Source organism: Argentina anserina, chromosome 4 (assembly GCF_933775445.1).
Source record: "Argentina anserina chromosome 4, drPotAnse1.1, whole genome shotgun sequence".
In the NCBI taxonomy this organism is placed as follows: Eukaryota; Viridiplantae; Streptophyta; class Magnoliopsida; order Rosales; family Rosaceae; genus Argentina; species Argentina anserina.
Genome location: NC_065875.1, coordinates 4,798,132 through 4,817,116, shown reverse-complemented (window position 1 = coordinate 4,817,116; position 18,985 = coordinate 4,798,132). Strand labels below are relative to the sequence as shown.

Sequence of the window (18,985 nt, the reverse complement as noted above, 5' to 3'; positions counted from 1 at the left end):
TTTTCCTGGTAGTTTAAGAGGATTAACATATGCACTTTTTTTTTTCACCTGGTAGCTACTAGCTAGTTCACGAAAATTAACCTCGACTTTATTTTCTTTCTGTTTTTCTTTGACAGATACAAAAGCCGTTGGCAAGACAAAGGTTGCAGACAACTCGGATCTATATTCCATTTCAAATTTGCTGTGTATCTGAAAATATGGGTTGAAGTGGAGAAATTTTTCAGTCTTACGGGAGCACCGCGTCTTGTCCTCCCCAACCAATAAAAGTCACCACCTCATATTAATTTGACATCTCATAATAGGGTAAAGACAATCAGCGGTAAAATCAAACAACGTTGTTCCTTGAAAATCATTGGCTACGTCGTTGAATTGGGGCTAAGAGAGAGAGAGAGAGAGAGAGAGAGATATTGATATCATAATAAGTAGCCTTGTTCTGGGAACATGGGTTATCTACTAGATGTGTAGTGTACAATTTGGTTTGATGGAGCGGTAAGTGTTAAGCTAAAAAACGAAGACATTGGATATAAAATTGGTCACGTCAATTCCAAGTACCAAGCATGATCAGTAAATTTACCTCAGTGGAAAATATTAATATTATTGATATGAAATCCTTATAGAGTTTGATACTCCCATTCTAGCCATTAGTGACAGTCAATAGTCATTCGATTATATCCACATCCGAACACCTGTAATTTGAACATGTAAGGGGTAACACGTCCAACAAATGAAAGGTTCATCTGCTGTACATACATGTCTATCATACAATAAAGTTTTGTATATAAAAGAAATGAGCACGTGAGATACACGATGAGCGTGGAGTAAAGATTTTAGTAGAAATTTACTGTACAACCGCATAACAAATTTTTCCACAAAAGAAACCGAATATGTCGTCAATAATTAAAGATGTTTCTAGCACATTTTCTTTCTTTTATATTATTATTATTTTTTTGATACGTTTATGTGAGTTGTGACTAAGCCATGCACAGGGAAAAACCACTTGCTTGAAAACGACCTAGTGAACCACTATATAAATCCCACATCACTTGGAATATGGCAGGCCATTCTCTCTCCTAGCAGAAGATGACGAACTTTTATGGTCCTCGTAGTCATAAATTCCCTTGTTTGCACCAAATTTCTGGTAGAGGTCTAATTCGTTCACTGTATCGTTTTATATGTTTTCTCTTTAATCCCTTCATTTTCGAACTTAGCTACTTTTTAATCGTCTCTTTCCTGGGTTATTTGGCTTTGAGGGTCACAAAACCAGGAACTAGAACTTCCTTTACGCCCAAGGACTTCGATTTGTTCTTCACATCTGTGTCTTCCGCAACAGTATCAAGCATGTCAACTGTAGAAATGGAGGTTTTTTCGAACACCCAACTCATAATTATGACCATTTTGATGTTATTGGGAGGAGAGGTTTTCATTTCCATGCTTGGACTTCAAAGTGCCAAGTCCAAGATTGTCATATTTCATGATAACAAGGTTGATGTAGAACTCAACTCTGCTTCTAAGACCTCATTCGATCGAATTGAGTTAGGTTTGATCACCCTTTCACAGTCAGAGGGTGAGCAGAAACCTAATATTCATCACGATCTAAAAACCTTTGACTTGGATAGTATTACTATCAAGTACAAGTCTATCAGGTCTCTAGCTTCTGTGGTTTTAGTTTATCTTCTAGTGGTTCATATAGGTGGTTCAACTCTAGTTTCATTGTACATAACCCTTGTTCCAAGTGCCAGACAAGTACTCAAAAACAAAGGCATTGATCTCCTAACCTTCGCTGTTTTCACAACGGTTTCCACCTTCGCAAACTGTGGTTTCATCCCCACCAACGAGAACATGATTGTTTTCAAGAACAATTCTGGGCTTCTACTTCTTCTAATTCCTCAAATCCTTCTCGGAAACACCTTATATCCGGTGATTCTTCGATTTATTATCTGGATTTTGGAGAAAATCACTAGGAGGATGGAGTTCAGTTACATCTTGAAAAATTATAATGAATTAGGTTACAGTCATATGATATCTGGTCTTCGTTCTGTTCTTCTACTTGTCACTGTACTGGGGTTCATAGCAGTTCAGCTGATACTATTTTGTGCCATGGAGTGGAAATCCGAAGCCATGAATGGTCTGAGTGGCTATGAGAAATTTGTGGCGTCATTGTTCCAAACTGTGAATTCCAGGCATGCTGGTGAATCAGTTGTTGATCTCTCCATCATCTCTCCGTCAGTATTGGTGCTATTTGTCTTGATGATGTGAGTTGCTGTCTCAATTAATTATATATATACACCGACTTTACTTTCTCCACACACACGTTCATATATAAGGTTACAACTTATAAGAGAAAATTTCAACATAATTAACTTTATGATATTATTTTTCGAACGTTAGCTAAACCAGTCACTGTACGTATACCCTGAAGCTCGTATTATGGAGCTCATTTGATCGATAGAATCTGAACTGGATTGATGTACCCAACTGTAGGTATCTTCCACCGTGTACTACATTTGATCCAGCAATTGGTGGTTGTCAAGAAGGTGATGCTTCAGAGAAAGAAGAAATTCGAAACCCAAGAGAGCCGTTGATGGAGTCTCTGATATTCTCACAGCTCTCTTATTTAACCATCTTTGTCATACTCATTTGCATCACAGAGAGACACAAGATGAAGGAAGATCCCCTCAACTTCAATGTGTTGAATGTTGTCACAGAAGTAATAAGGTGCAAACATACATATATAATTGCATGCATGCCTAGTTTTCAATTATTCCATTATGCAACTCCCTTCTCTTGCAAGGTTTTGATTACTTATGAACATTCGGTTACAATAGTAAGAATTAATTCACTTAATATAAATCAAGGCTGACCATCGATCTGAAACGAATGAACTTGTGCGTATAATTTGCAGTGCATATGGAAACGTTGGGTTTTCAACGGGCTACAGTTGTAAACGTCGACTGAATTCTGGGGGTGATTGTGAAGATGCATGCTACGGATTGGTTGGAAGATTTAGTACCGAAGGAAAGTTCATCGTTATTCTTGTCATGTTATATGGAAGGCTAAAGAAATTCAGTATGAAGCAGGGCAAAGCATGGAAGCCATCGTAGCATTCAAAGTATGTATATCGATCTCTTCTATGTACTAGCTAAGTCAGTTGTATCTAATGTACAAGAGTTGTCACCTGTCACTACTCAATAGGACCAAATCAAGTAGATGCTAGCAAGCCGCTTATTATGATAATCTCATCCTATCATGTCTCATCCTATCCCGATCTCGTCCCGAATTTAAACAGTGTGATGAGTCATGGGATTAGCATAATCGCATCCTATCCTGTCCCATGCCCGGCCCTAAAATTTGGGTATTAGAAAAACCTATGTTCTACGAGCTACAGTTTGAAAATTGAAACTTTTTAGGCTTGCAATTTCAATTTTTTGCATGGAGATAGTGTTATACCCTGCCATAGATACATGCTTGGGTGGCTGATCGGGGGCGGCCCTTTGCTTAGTTTGCATGTTTTTATATTGATAAAAGAAGGGTGGTACTATATTTTTCTCATGTTGGATATTGTTACCAATGCACCATTTTCTCTATTCACATACCTAATTTAAAGCATGAAACATTTGAAAGGGTGTGTGAATAGAGACTATGACTATTAAACAAAAATTCAAAAACCCTAAAAAAACGTGATCAGTTGAATTCCATGTGCTCATTTAATGTTTGCACCATAAATTACATTATTACTCACACACTTGATCACTCTCTTTCTCTATGAAGATGACAAGGACGCCGTCGCTGCCAGTGTTACCGGAAATGCCATACCCACCGGCGATCTAGATCGCACAAATCCGATCAGGGGATGTTAGCGATCCGGATCGCTTAGTTGAGCGTTCCTCCTCCTTTCAACTTGTTCTCTGCAAATCTGCATCTTCTCAAGGCAGGCCATCTGCCCCTCATTCAGGACAACCTCCTCTTCCACTACACTGACGACGAGCTTCTCTTCCACTACACAGACGACGAGCTCCGCCTATGCCTCCGCCTCCGCCTCCGCCTCCATCTCAAACAATATGAATCCGAATCCGATCATTCCAATGAAATTTGTGCTTGGAGCCTTGGAGGAAGTCAAAGACTCGGAGGAAAGGAACAAAGAGCAGCAACCGTGTGGGAAATACACTTGATTTGGGAATGAATTCATTGGATGTAAATTTGTAATATTTGAATTTCTAGAAAGAAAATCAATCAGATCAAAATCTATGGGAAAGAGATATTGTTTGAGTTTTTGAGTTTTCCGTCAAAATCAATCTATACAAAATCTCCTTTGTTGAGTTTGTCCTTGTTTTGTTAATTTACTCATATATCCTCCATAAGCCTTATGTGTGTCTTGGTATATAATAAGGGAAATTTCCGTAACATTAACCCCTTCAGGATTCCTTCTCACCAAATAATTTATTGTTTGATAAGGAAAAATAGAGTTTCAATCTCTATATAATTAAGTCTCATGCTGCATTACAGACGTATCAAGCAACTTTACTTTTTTTATATAGCAAATTAACAATAGTGTTTGGAAAGAGAAAAGCTACATGTCAAGAACTAAGTTTTGAAGAAAATTATGAAGAAGATGTCAGTGAGCATGGAGACGATTATCATGTTGAAGAAAGTCAAGAAACTCACATGAGAAACACCGCTCAATCATCGAGTAGAAGCAGCCATGAACAAGCTGAAGGGGGTCAAGGATCTCAACAAGTTCCAATGAGTTCTGATTCAAAACCATTACTCAACGAAGTTACAATTGAAGCAGAAGATGGAGAGCAAGGAAAACATTTTGGTGGAACAAAGTTATGGACTTGCAAACATTGTCGAATTCAATTTAAAAGTTCCTACACTAGAATTCACTACCATTTTTTCGGTTATCCCCCATGAAAGAAATCAGAGATTCGCCGATGTCAAGCATTGATGACTAATCGAGACTAACAAGATAGGGTTCGTAGAATGGTTTTGGAAGTTGAAAAAAAAGGAGTATCTCCAGTTTTAATAAGCTCAACAATCCTGAAGCGACAACCACAAAAATCCACTACGGGTGCTATTGATGATATGTTCAAGATCGTAGATAAAGCAATGGTTGACATGAAGGTGATGAGAGGATTGTCTGCTAATGGAATTCCTTTTAATGTGTTGAGAAATCTTCACTTTCATAAGATGATTTCAGCTATAAATAATGGACCAAAGGGATATAAGGCTCCATCATATGAAAAAGCAAGAACTACATTGCTTGATGAGTGCCAACGAAGTTTGAGTCATGAATTAGCTCCTGTTAAAGAGACATGGTATAGTCACGGTGTTTCAATTGTTTCAGATGGATGGTCTAACGTGAAGCGTGAACCGCTTATCAACGTTATTGCTGCAAACAGTAGAGGAGCTATGTTTCTTTATAGTAAAGATTTTTCAGGGATAGAAAAAACCAGTGGACGTATTGGCGACTTTTTGCTTGATGGAATTGAAGAGGTTGGACCATCTAATGTTCTACCAATTGTCATTGACAATGCATCAAATTGTGAATATGCTGGGAAAAAGATTGAAAGGCAACATAAGCATATCTTTTGGTCTCCTTGTGTTGTTCATACCTTGAATCTCATATTTAAAGATTTAGCAAAAGAGTAAGATTGGTTTGAGGAAGTTTACAATGCTGGTAAAGCTATTGTTAAGTTTTTTTTGAACCACTCACATATTTTAGTGTACTTCAGAAGTTAATCAAAATTGGAGTTATTGAAAGTAGCGAAAACAAGGTTCGCGTCACATTATATCTTGTTAAAGCGACTAATTGATTGCAGAGAAGCACTAGTAAGTACGGTTGTTCTTCAAAAATGGAAAGATTGGGTGAGAGTTCAAGATGTTGATACAAGAGTACTTGCCGATTCGATAGCAGAAATTGTGTTGGGAGACACGTTGTGGAAAGGTGTGGTCGGCGTAGTAAACATCACAAAGCCGATATATTTTTTAATTAAATATTGTGATGGTGATGGCCAAAAGATGGGTGAAGTTTATGAGAGAATAGATAATATGCTTGGAGAAATAAAAGAAGCCATGAGCTCGGGCCCGTACTCAGCTTTCTTCCCACAAGTTGAAGAGTTTGTGCTACAAAGGTGGAAAACGATGAATTATCCTATTCATTATGTTGGATATGCCCTGACGCTAAGATTTTATGACATAGAATATCTCAGCAAACCTGCACCAAGAGGATTCCCTCGAAAGAGCCCTAATCATGATTTAGAAGTGGTTACAACTTACAAGTCTAATGAAAGCATTCAATAAGATTACAGATGATACATGGGAAACAGAGCTGTTGCGTAAACAATATGCAAAATATCATCAACGAAAATGTATTTTTGCCTCACAAGCTGCACAATCAGATGCTGTAACTATGGATGCCATTGATTGGTGATCAACATATGGTGCACAAGTTCCAGAATTAGCAGAAATTACACAGAAGGTAATGTTTTGTTGTTATTAATAGTTTAGTCTGTGTTCATTTATGATTATATTCGATAGATTTGAATTTTCTATAAGAGGTTAATGTTAATCATTTGCATCTAGCACTTAATTACATGTATGCTTGTACTGATCTGCATCTTAAGTTAATTACTGCATGCTTTGATTACACCTATATTTGGAACACTAGTAATATATACGTACCCACTGAAGTGTAATCATAATAGTTATCATCTAATTACTGCATGCCTTAATTACACCTATAATTATAACATAGTAACACTAGAAATTAATACGTACTCACTGTATTTATATGTTATTAAAATAGCTAATTATTTACTAACTTGATATATGTACATACAGGTACTATCTCAACCAATATCAAGTTCATCTGTCGAAAGGAATTAGAGTACGTAATCGTACATTCATAGCCTCAAGAGAAATAGACTAAATGCTGTAAGAGCTGATAAGCTGGTTTTTATTCACTCCAACATTCGTCTGCTTTCACGTTTCTCTGAAAATTACAATATTAGAGCATATAAGAGATGGGTGATAGAGCGTTTTGTTAAAACGTATATAATAAACCCTGTAAAACATCATCGTTAGTATAGAATAAGCAGGGATCGTTCTTTCCGGGGAATTAAAGGGAACTCTAAACTTTTAGTGTTAACAAATAATGGGGGGGGTTTGAGATTGATTATTAACTACTAAAATAAAACCTAAATTACTATTTACATGATCGACTTCTCTTTAACAAACTTAAACCAAATTTACCATTACACCACATAATTACAAGTTCGAACCTATCATGCATTCTAATTCGACCAATTACATACTTTTTAGACACCAATACAACTAGAGCCTTAGGGAATCATCTAATCGTGCAAGATTTCAATTAATATTTAGATTGACTTAGGGCCTAATCTAAATTTGCATGCAATCGAATTCAATAACACTTAGAGTAGAAATCAAACAAGATTACATTTAAGCACCAAATCTTTGTTGGAGACATGTTTCATGTATGGCGTCACCCACCATGGTTTCACATGCAAATTTCCAGAATTTTTACCACTTTTAATCAACACAAATCGAATCATAAATCGAACCTACTTAGGGCATGATTCGATTTGTGTCAATATGGTTGATGAATCTAGCACTCAAACACAATCTTAGGGACTGCATCCAAGCACTAAATTCATATGCACATATCTGAAAATTATCTAAAAGTATGAGAAAGATGATTAGAACACAACAATAGAAATACAAACTCATTAATTATAGGAAACTATCAATTTGGCAAAGAACCAAAAATCCAATAAAAAAATATGAAAATTTCGATTCTTAATACAAAACAATAATCCCACACAAACATCATACTACAATCTTCATAAACAAAGTATTGTAAAAAAAATCAAAAACGAACAAACCCGTGGAGAATAGTTGCGAGAATCACACGTTGTAGGAACCTTCGAGGTGTGTCTTCAATGGTGATTTCGGTGGAGATGAAATTTGTATATAGGGAGAATGACTTACTGTTTTGGTGAAGGATGTTTGAGGTAGTATTTTGGTAGAGGTTTGGCTCTTGAATGCAAATGAGAAGTGATCATATTTGAGAGGTGAAGCCATGTATATATAGAGGAAAGATGGAGGGTTTGAAATTGTTTCTTTCTTCCTATAATAATGTCATGCTTTAATCCCTTAAATCATGGAAAGTTTTATTCCTTAAAACATGCTATGCTTTAATCCCTAAAACATGCCATGTTTTATGCCTTTAATGATCATCTTCTATTTAATTGTTGCATGACTTGGCTCCATCTTTTTTTCTTTAATTATCTCTTCAATCCAATCTGAAAACAAGAAAATAAAATCATAAGTAAGAGATAATTAGTTTCAAAACCTAACAAGGATTCCTAGTCAAACTAGGACTCTAAGCCAATTATGCGTTTTAACTCATGTAAGCACAAAAATGCATCCAATACTGCTCAAGATTCTTACTACGACTCAATGACTCAATAGTACAACAATAAAGGCTAAGAAAAGTACAAATTGAGGTAAAAACATGTTAAGAACGTCGCACAAAGTGCTCATATCAATGGGACATTAATCCAGAATCAACAGAAATAGATGAGTCTCCAGTGAGGTTGGAGGAAGATTCATCACGTATCAGAAATACATCAAGCAGACCTATTCCAAATATTCTCCTGGAACCGATTCTGCCAGGAACACACCAGACCCATATATCCAAATTTGCAAGAGCAAGAGACTCAAGCAGCAGTTCGAGATAAAGATTCAGACATGTGTGATGACCAAGCCTCCTAAGTGGTTCCAGCGATCGAAAAAAAAGTGTATATTTAAGCATTATTTTTCTTTATTACATTAAGAACTTAGTTAATTTTTAAGAACCCTAGTTAACTTTTAAGTTATTGATGATTTATTTTAATTTTATAATTCTTGTTAAGGTTTTGAAGTAATGATGAAATTGAATTTTTTTTATTAGCGTATGTATGACTATCATATTTATTATTTTTCATAGTTTTAATTATATAATGTAATTTATATAATTAAAATTAACTAATATATCCTAATGTCCCGAGTACCTTAAGGACTAGTGTACCGCGTACCCGTACCGCGTTCCCGTACCGCAGCGTTCCACGTTTCTGGCAACATTGGTCGCCGCAGCCTCGACAAAGACGGTAGTCATCTCAATCTGGTTTCTCTCTTCGTATCTTCAGCTTCATTGTCACAACATTGCCTTCCCATATCTTGACTAAGCTCTTCCTCTCCTCCCCATACTCCACCATCTTCCCCATCGCAGACTCCCACATCTCCAATCTCTCGGTTCCCTCTTACCTCTTCCAGTACCATGTCTTGCCGCTCTTCCATCGAGGACCTAGTTAGCGACTCTACTAGTCAACGACACTGTCGATCCTACATCCCTTGCTAATGAGCGTGACTCTCTTCTCCGATCTCCGGTCCATGGGGTGAGGAAGGATGACGAGGTCCAGGTGGTGCGCTATCAACCCCTCCAAGGTGCTCATCACAAACCTCAGGTGTACAAGATTGGAGAAGATGAAGGTGTTTTTTTTTTCCGACAAGAAGGTGTTGTTCGCTAGTTTATTTGAGATAGGTGCTTTTGTTTTCTTATTGAGAATCAATAACAAATTTTTTTGTACTAAGAGTTGGTTATAGTTTCTGGTAATAATAATTTTACTCGGTTTCCCTGTGAGTTTTCAACACCTCACATCTCGTTTCTAATGGTAGTTAATAATTTTTTTCAAAAGTTATTGGGGGTCAGTAACACATTTACCATGTGTCTATAATGTGGTTTTAAGAAGGTCATTCACATGTTTAACTGTTAATGATAGTTATATATATTGTTACTATCATGTTGTAATAATAACAAACTAGGCTTCTTGCACGCTCCAAGGCACATATAAAAGGATGTTCTTACTGCTTTACTACTTATAGACTTGAAACAATAGAATGAATTCAAGAGAATGAACGTAATTTTATCGATAGATATAGATTCTTATATATATGCATTACATTAAAGATCTCGATGAATCTGTGATACGATATTATTCCTTAACTAGTTAGGCTATACTAATTAGGTCAAAATACACCAATAAAATTTAGGAGATGATTCTCCTACAACACTCCCCCTTGTATCTCGATCTTAATGTGTCATAGTGAAATACTGTTGCCTCGGTAAAAACCTTACCAAGTAAAACAAAAATTTCTAAGGTAAAATAAAAGTCTTGGACGAAGGGCAAAAAGAGCACAACACACTAATTATGAATCATCAATTCATATGACGTAGACTCCCCCTGATGTCTACAAAACTGTTCCCTCTAATCTTAGAGCTCTGATAAATGACACAAACTAATGTGTTTCACATGTTTCACAAATGTAGATTTTAGTCGTGACTTAGTAAACAAATCAGCCACATTATCCTCAAAACGAATCTGATTAACTTAGATATTCAACATCTTTTGTTGCTGCTGATCATAGAAGAACTTTGATGAAATATGCTTTGTGTTATCATCTTTAATGTAACCTAACTTCATTTGTTCAATGCAAGCTGCATTAATTATCTTTTTAGACACAAGTAGGTTCAATTGTAGTAGAAATTAATCCACTAGCATCTCGAATGTGAGTAATGATTGTTTGAAGCCAAATACACTCTTTGACTGCTTCATGCAATGCAATAATGTCAGCATGATTTGAGGAAGTAGCAACAAGGGTTTGCTTGGTAGATCTCCAAGAAATCGTCGTATTCCTAATGGTAAAACATAACCAGTTTGAAAACTTCATTTGTGTGGATCCGTAAGGTATCTAGTATCAGCAAATTCTATCAACTCATCACTAGAAGTTGCAAGAAATGAGGATTTGCCGTTCAAGTGCAGAGAACTAGCACCGGCGGCCTCGTGTCCAGCTTTCCGGGCGGCGACAATGGCGACTCAGTCACTTACCAGCCTGAGATCTCCATCTAAATATACCGGAATAACACTTTTCTTGTCGAAATACTGATAGTACAACCCCATGTCAATGGAACCCTTCAAATACCAGAAGATGTTCTTAATTCCATTCTAATGACGAATGGTTGGTGTATAACTAAACCTTGCTAACAAGTTCACTGAGAATGCAATGTCTGGACGAGTGCATTGAGCTAGATAAAGCAAAGGTCTTATAGCACTTAAACATGGATACTCAGGTCCAAGGATATCTTCATCATCTTCTTTCGGACTGGATAAATCTTTCTTGATATCTAGACTTCTTACAACCATGAGAGTACTAAAAGGGTGCATAACTTTGTCTATACTGAAGCGACTGAGCATCTTTCAGACATATGCAAACTGGTGTACAAGGATTCCACCAACTCTATGCTCAATTTTCAAACCTATGCAAAATCAAGTTTTTTCCCACGCCTTTCATCTCAAATTTTGTCTTCAAGTAGCTTATCATCTCTCCAATCTCATTCAGAGATCCTATGATATTCATGTCATCGAAAAAGAAAACTATTATACCAAAAGCAGAACTACCATGTTTAATAAACACGTTAGGGCACATCTCATCATTCTTGTATTCCTTTCCAATAAAGTACTCGCTCAAACATGTATATCACATTTTACCGGACTGCTTCAATCCATAAGTTGAGTGTTATAGCCTAATAACATAGGTTTTGTGTGGTTTATTTGACTTAGGTACTTGAAGTCCCTCATGAACCTTCATGTATATTTATGTATCTAGATCCTCATAAAGATAAGCGGTCACCGAATCTAACAGCTGCTTGTCTAACTTTTCAGAAATCACTGACTTACCAGACATTGGAAGGTAATGATATAACACCAGGGCACTGATAGAATCCTTGAGTGACGAGTCATGCTTAATACCACAAAACTTCACCTTTCTCATTCAACTTTCAAACAAATTGAAGACCTATTTATGTCCAACCGGTTTAATATTCGGCGGTACTTGAATAACTGGACCGAATATACTTGTCTTTTATTCAATGAGTCTAATTATGTCTGGATTGCTTCCTTCTATTTCAACCAATCTTCTCTTCGTTGACATTCTTCAACTGAGTGCAATTCCATGTCTTCGTCGTCAATCATTTCTTGAGCGACAGAATAAGAAAACACATTATCAATGTACATTTAATTCCTATCCATGACATCCTGAGCACTTAACTCGCTCAATGATATTTCTTTGCTCTCTAATATTAACAATGAGTTTGAAGCGTCCCTCAAATCATCAAGTGTTGATTCCTGGACATAGCTATAATTAGAGACAATCTCAAAGCTCGGTTTATTCCAATATATGATGAGTGGATTAGTTTGTGCCTTGACTTTAGCCATTTTTCTTGGTTGTAAGTTACTAGAACCTTTCAGTCACCCTTTCCTCCTGGGAAGGGCCGATGCAGTTGTCATTAGGGGTGGGCACGGGATGGGATGGGACGGGACGGAGCTCATCCCACGTCCCGTCCCACTATTTTGAATCGGGACGGGATCGGGACGGGACGAGGGTTTTTAAGAATGCATCCCACTCGGGATTAATCCCGGTTGGGACGGGACAAATCCCACCTTTTTATGAAGCTAAATAAAAACCTATATTTTTATTTTTTTCATAACAAAGTAACATTTAATAATGAAATTTTAACAAAAAAAATGCATATTATGTTCAAAATATTATAAATTACCATTATTATTTGAGTTGATATAATTTTAGAGTTATTAAGAACATAAATTAGTTTCATTTTGATACAAATATATAAGAAAATTTAAGTTTTCATTAAAGGTGGGACGGGACGGGACGAAGCGGGATATAAATTATTCGTCCCACGTCCCATCCCACTAGAATGAAGCGGGACGGGATCGGGATTTCCGTTTTTTATGCCCACCCCTAGTCGTCATGCCTCCACCTAGGGTAGGCTTAGTCGAGCCATGCCTTGGTATGACAACATCTTGCCTGGATTTCTGGATTTCTAACCCCGCAAGATATTTTGTAGCATGATACTTGATTTCGTCAATTTTGGAATATCCGTAAATGTGTCAGACATAAAATATTATACCTTATGTAATTGCAAAATATGTTGCACTTCAATCTCAAGATGAGATGTGCGGGTCTCATAATGAGACAGAGTGGGGGCATTCTATATCAATTCTCGACGTTTATCTAGAACAAGTATGTTATTATCTCCCAATAAAAATGGTAGTGTGTCTTATCGAAGTGACAATTTGCAAATCTAACAGTAAAGATATATCTTTTCTGAGGGTCAATGCAGCGGATAATCATTGGAGAGTTATAACCAACATAAATTGTCAATTGTCTCTATGGAACAATCTTCTTACACAGTGGAGGCGTAATAGGCACATAGACCGCATGCAGTTATGGGAAAATTACTATGCATAACTAAAGCCCTATCTATAAGCTGTAATTGCTTAATCGCAACTTCTGCTAATCCATTTTGAGAATGGACATGAGGTACATGATGCTATGTATTTATACTGATTAACATGCAATAATCATTAAAAGTTTTTGAAGTAAATTCTTCTGCATTATCTAATCTAATAGACTTAATTGGATGGTTAGGGTGGTGTGCCCTAGGCTTAATGATTTGAGCAAGGAACTTCAGAAATGTAGCATTGCATGTGGACAATAAATGGACATGTGACCAGCGCGTCGATGCATCCACATGAACCATGAACCATAAAGTATCTAAATGGTCAGCACTTTGGTGTTATAGGTCCACAAATATCATATTGGATCATTTGTAAGAATGATATGTTCTGTGTATTATCAAATGCAAATGAAGGCTTTGCCTGCATCATTGTGAATATACAAACTTTACAAAATGATTGGTGGGCATTAGAGATCGTAGTAAAGGCATCACATGTCTCCATGGGCTCCGTCACAGCCTTAAAAGGCCGTGGGAGAGCTTCGGCAAGCCTAGTGGTCGAGCCATGGTTGGGCAGTCATGCTACGGCTGTGCCACCATCATCTGTGGTGTGTGGGATTCCCACATACTTGCTGGCTTTGAAAAATGGATGACATGTGAAGTTTTGACTATATGGATCATCGTATCACATCCGGAATGACCCATACATTCATGTTTTTGCTTGTAAGTGTTAGAATTGCAGAAAAACTTGCTAACTGCATTAGATTCAATGACACAGAGTATGGTAAAATACAACCCACTACTAACACGGTTGAACTTGTCTAAAGTACAACGTTTACGTCTAGGGATATTTGAGGTAACACATAGATATTCAATTTCATTCTCAATTTTGGTGTTCAGATGATAATCGTTGGCACGAATATCCTTAAAACTAAGGAAGATTTGGTTCCCCTCTGGTGCATAAAGTGCATATCTAACTTGTATATGGGTGTCATTAGGTAACAAGAATTCTACCACACCACACCCATGGATCAGTTAATCCATCCCAATGAGACAAGTCGCATAAGATTTGTAAGACACAAATTTTGTAAAAAGTTACTTATCATGCAAAATGTGTGGGTAGTTCCACAATCTACTAAGCATTCGTCGCCAGATGACATCTACAAGTAAATTGTAAAACTTAATTAGTCTTTGAAAAATACAAGGAGAACATTCTCTAATAAAAAAAGAAAAATTTCAATAGTAAGGGTCAAAACATGTTGTGATCTCATAAATGACACAACGACATTATAGAAACTTAGAAAAATCACATGAGAAGCTTGATTAGGTGCCAAAGAGTAAGCACATTGTCATTTGATCCAAAACTAGGGTCGGCATATATAAGACAATGAATGATTTTTGTAGGGCCGGCGGACCGTGGCAAGGTTGCAAGGCCTGCATAGGGTGACGTCCATACAGATGCAGGGGCTATGTGGGGGAGAGCCTGCATAGCCGTGCAGGCGCTAGGGGAGAGCACAACAAGGGGACAACAAAGCTACGGTTTTTTTCTTTTATTAATGTCTTAGAAGTGGTAAAACCGGGCGGCAGACGTAACAACTTGGCCGAAGCTAACGCCATCTCACAAACCTGTTATAGTTTTGCCACCCCCTCTAAGCTTTCATGTGTTAGTTCAATTTAAACTATTGATTCTCTAACATAACCATAACTTTAAACCGGTGGAATTTGATTCTATGAATACTTTCATTCTTTAATATCCAAACAATTCATGCATTAATGAAATCAAAATAACGTTTGTATACATTCTTATAACAAAGAACCAAAAGTGAAATTTTATCAATATGCCAAATTTAAATGTAAATCAACATTGTTATGAAAAATAAACACTTGGCTTGATAAAGCCTTATTGTTGGTGACACTGTCATTTACAAATCCAACTTAAAACAATTAAATGGAATAAGGGGAATAAAGACAATCAAACGACATGGATCTAATCGAAATCAAGAGTACACTGAGTCTCAAGACCAGCTTTCTCTTTGTCCTTTGTCTTAAAGTCTTCTATTTTGAGCTCGATGGTATCATTAGCATTGGACATCTCCACAGCTTTAACAAGTATTGGTTGCATCTCTTTTGAGCTCGAACAATCTCCGGGGGAGCACGACATTGCTTATGAAAGTACTTGGTTGTACCGCACTTGTAGCATGGAAAGCCCGGATTCTGGACTTTGGCCGAGTTGTCGGATTTGAGAGACCTAGAGGTGGAACATCCTTTAGGGTTCGAGAGGCCACCGGCAATGCCATCTCTTTTCCAAGTCATGTTTCGATGAGGCCTTCTGTCTCCTTCTTTCTAATACGGTGTTGATCAATCCCTAGATTTCTCTTTTTGAATCTTTCCCTTACTTGTCCGGTTAGATTATGGAACTTTTTTTGTTCTTGCTTGTCTTAGATTGATGTAGTTGAGAATGATCTCATGGTGACGTTCCTTCTTCTTGAGAAGGTTCATCAAATCTGCAAAACTCTGAACTCTTTTGGCCTCGTAATCAAGGCGATATTGGTGAGCAATCTCACTAGGAGATTTTGGGAAAGTTTCGAGGGTCTTCTCGATCATGTCATCATCAATCTTCTCCTTGCTACATACGCTCAAGTCTGCTTGGAGGTTTAACATTTCATGGTGATAATCATGAACTTTGGTAAAATCAAGTAGATGTATAGATCTCCATTATGCCAAAAAAGTTGGTTGTTGTGCATCATGCACATTGTCAAACTGTTATTTGAGAGAAACCCAAAGAACTTTCAGATTTGTGTACTTAAGACACTGTTTGTTGAGAACCTTGTCCATATGCCGCCTGAGAAACATAAGGTCTTGGGCTTTCACCACTTCGAACGCTCCCTCCTTATTTTTTGGAGGCTTGATGGTAGAAGAATACTCCTTTTTGACGAACGTGATCTCCACGTCGGACACCCATCAATGATACTCAGTACCATGAGAATCTAGGATAGCAAACTTTGTTCATATATTTTCAGGCATCTACAAGAAAAATATCGAAGATGTTAGTTTCGGATTAACGAAATAATTTTAACTAAATAAAATATTTCAGAACAATGGTACGGGTAGAATCGATGCGAACTTGTGACTATAACTACCATGATCGAAATTATATTATTTTTCCCTTTTATTCATATGTAGCTACACACACGGCTACAGATGGTAACATCGACACTCCCAACCGCTCTTAAAACTCAGTACCAAGGGAGTCATATCCCAATGTGCCACCCAAAAAACAAAAGAATCAGGTTGAAGAAGTAGCGAGTTTGAAAGTCTCCAATGTAAGACAAAATTCTCATTAAAGTAAATTTCATTGAAAACATGAACTATGATATATAAATTTATCTTGAATTAGCAAAAATCTTGAATCTTCTTCTTCTTTTCCTCTTTGACGACAGTAACCTTGAAGCTTTGTCTTCAACTTGTGGTGCGGCGGCATAGGAGGTAAGAGCCACTGAGAGGTGGTAGTCGGATGGGGGCGCAAGGGTAGAGGCCAGCGGTGCTAGGGAAGGTGCGGACGGCTTGAAAAAAAATCTAGGGTTTAGGATTTTGTTTCTTTTAGGGTTCTAGGCTTAGGGAACTCAAGGTTAGAGCTACATGTTTGATAACATGAAACAGTAGAATGAATTCAAGAGAATGAACATAATTTTATTAATATATATATAACTTTATATATAGACATTACATCAAAAATCCCGATGAATTTGAGATAAGATATTACTCCTTAATTAGCTAGGTTATACTAATTAGGTTAAGATTCTACTACAACAAGACTGACTTATTTAACTGTTGTTGAAACACGTGCATGATATTTTATATTTAGTTTTTTTAGAGAGTTTATAGGAGAAAGTGGTTTTCATAATTTTAATTTTACTTTCTTACCCTCTATTTAAATTTAACTAATTTAATAAATCAAGGGTAGTATTGTAGGAACCAAGTGTTTGGCGGTTCAATATGGCAAATTGTTTTATGATTTGGAATTATGTCTACTAGGATCAGTAATTCATTCTTGTGTAATTTTTTTAATAATACATCATATTTAAAATTGATTGTAACGTTTTTATTGGGGGTCAAAATTTATTATTGAACGTTATTGAATTGTGTTCTGACAAAGTGTTCCTGGTATATGAGCGTTTAGATAAATGAAGGTAAAATAGTCTTAAAAATATAAAAAAACTATAATTTTTTTACTAATGTTCAAATATGATTAAATAGTTTTAGAGTAAATTGTCATATTTTGAATTGTGCCATTTAAATGAGCAATGAGAGGGCCAAATTAATATCAAATGATCATTTTCTCAAAAGAAGATGGTTGAGTATGATTGAGACATCTGGTGACAAACGTACTGTTGAAAAAAAAAAGTACCATGAAATAATGTCATTTTATTTTCCGTATTCAATTCACAATGTTTCCACACATAAATTGAAGAGGAAAATTCACCAACAGTCCCTGAACTCATGTGGTAAGGACAATCTGATCTCTGACCTTTAAAAATGATCAAAGAGATCACTGAACTCTTATTCTAATATCAATAAAGTACTTCTGTCAAAACCTTTGCAATATTCCGTTAAAATATTTTTTTTTTGTTAATTTTGTCATTTTGTTAAAATTTTGACGGAGCATGGTGGACCTAATTCTTAAATTTTGTTTATCAAAACAGTTTACAAATCTTTAAATCTACCCTCTATATTCAAAGGTAAACAATTATTTTATCATCATAACAATTATCATAACTTTTGTACTTGAGCTTTTAGCGTTTGTTAAACTGTCTTTAAAAGAACTGCAACAATAAAAAGAAAAATATGAAAAACTAATAAGAAATAGAGATAACCTTCCAGAAATACAAAAAATTACTGGGATATTATCTACAAAATACAATGTAGAATCTATGCATCCCAAGAAAATATCGAAGTTCTTCAAGAAATTTTTGAAGAATATCAGAAGCATCTTCACATTTTGAGCATCGGTTAGATCCACCCTAACTGATATCAGAGCTTGTTTCGCTCATAAACAAGTGAAGATCAGACTTATGTCACAAAGTTGGCTCCTTTTGACACGACCCGCCCCAAAATGTACCCTATTTTCGAGACAGATCGTGCGGGGACCACTATCAAAGGAGAATTACCAAAATTTCGACATAGTCTCCCCTGAAAGTAGCTAACCCTACCTGCACGAAAACGACACTTCTAATATCTCAAAACCACCCTGACACCTGGAGCCATCTACTCCCCATAATTTCACATTCTCCTCAAACACAAATCACAAATATATCAACAATAAAAATTATCAACCTATAACATTCATAAAGACATCCATTACGCTATGAGACGTTAGGACACAAACCTCGATCGATCCCTGGAGCTTTCCGCTCCTCTTACCACAACCTCCCAACTCACATTACGACCACCAAAGTCGTTATTTAACGTAATATATAATTCTCGAATAATTACTAAAATCCCGGAACTATCTAATCAATTTAAGGGATTTCTCAATCTCGAATAATCATTTGGAAAATATAAAACTAGACTAGCCCCGCTAGTCAAATTAATACTATCCGATCATTCTAG

The 18,985-nt window shown here is 36.5% G+C and overlaps 2 protein-coding genes across 4 annotated transcripts in view; both read left to right on the top strand.

The window, feature by feature from the left end:
* The window catches only part of LOC126792889 (ethanolamine-phosphate cytidylyltransferase-like), a 137,651-nt gene that overhangs the window by 66,191 nt on the left and 52,475 nt on the right, over positions 1-18,985 (top strand). The window lies entirely within an intron of this gene.
* LOC126792892 (sodium transporter HKT1-like) lies at positions 1,080-4,166 on the top strand. Its single transcript, XM_050519402.1, has 4 exons — positions 1,080-2,252; positions 2,482-2,715; positions 2,903-3,109; positions 3,769-4,166. The coding sequence occupies exons 1-3, from the start codon at positions 1,081-1,083 to the stop codon at positions 3,099-3,101; spliced, it is 1,605 nt and encodes a 534-aa protein (XP_050375359.1). The 5' UTR covers position 1,080; the 3' UTR covers positions 3,102-3,109; positions 3,769-4,166.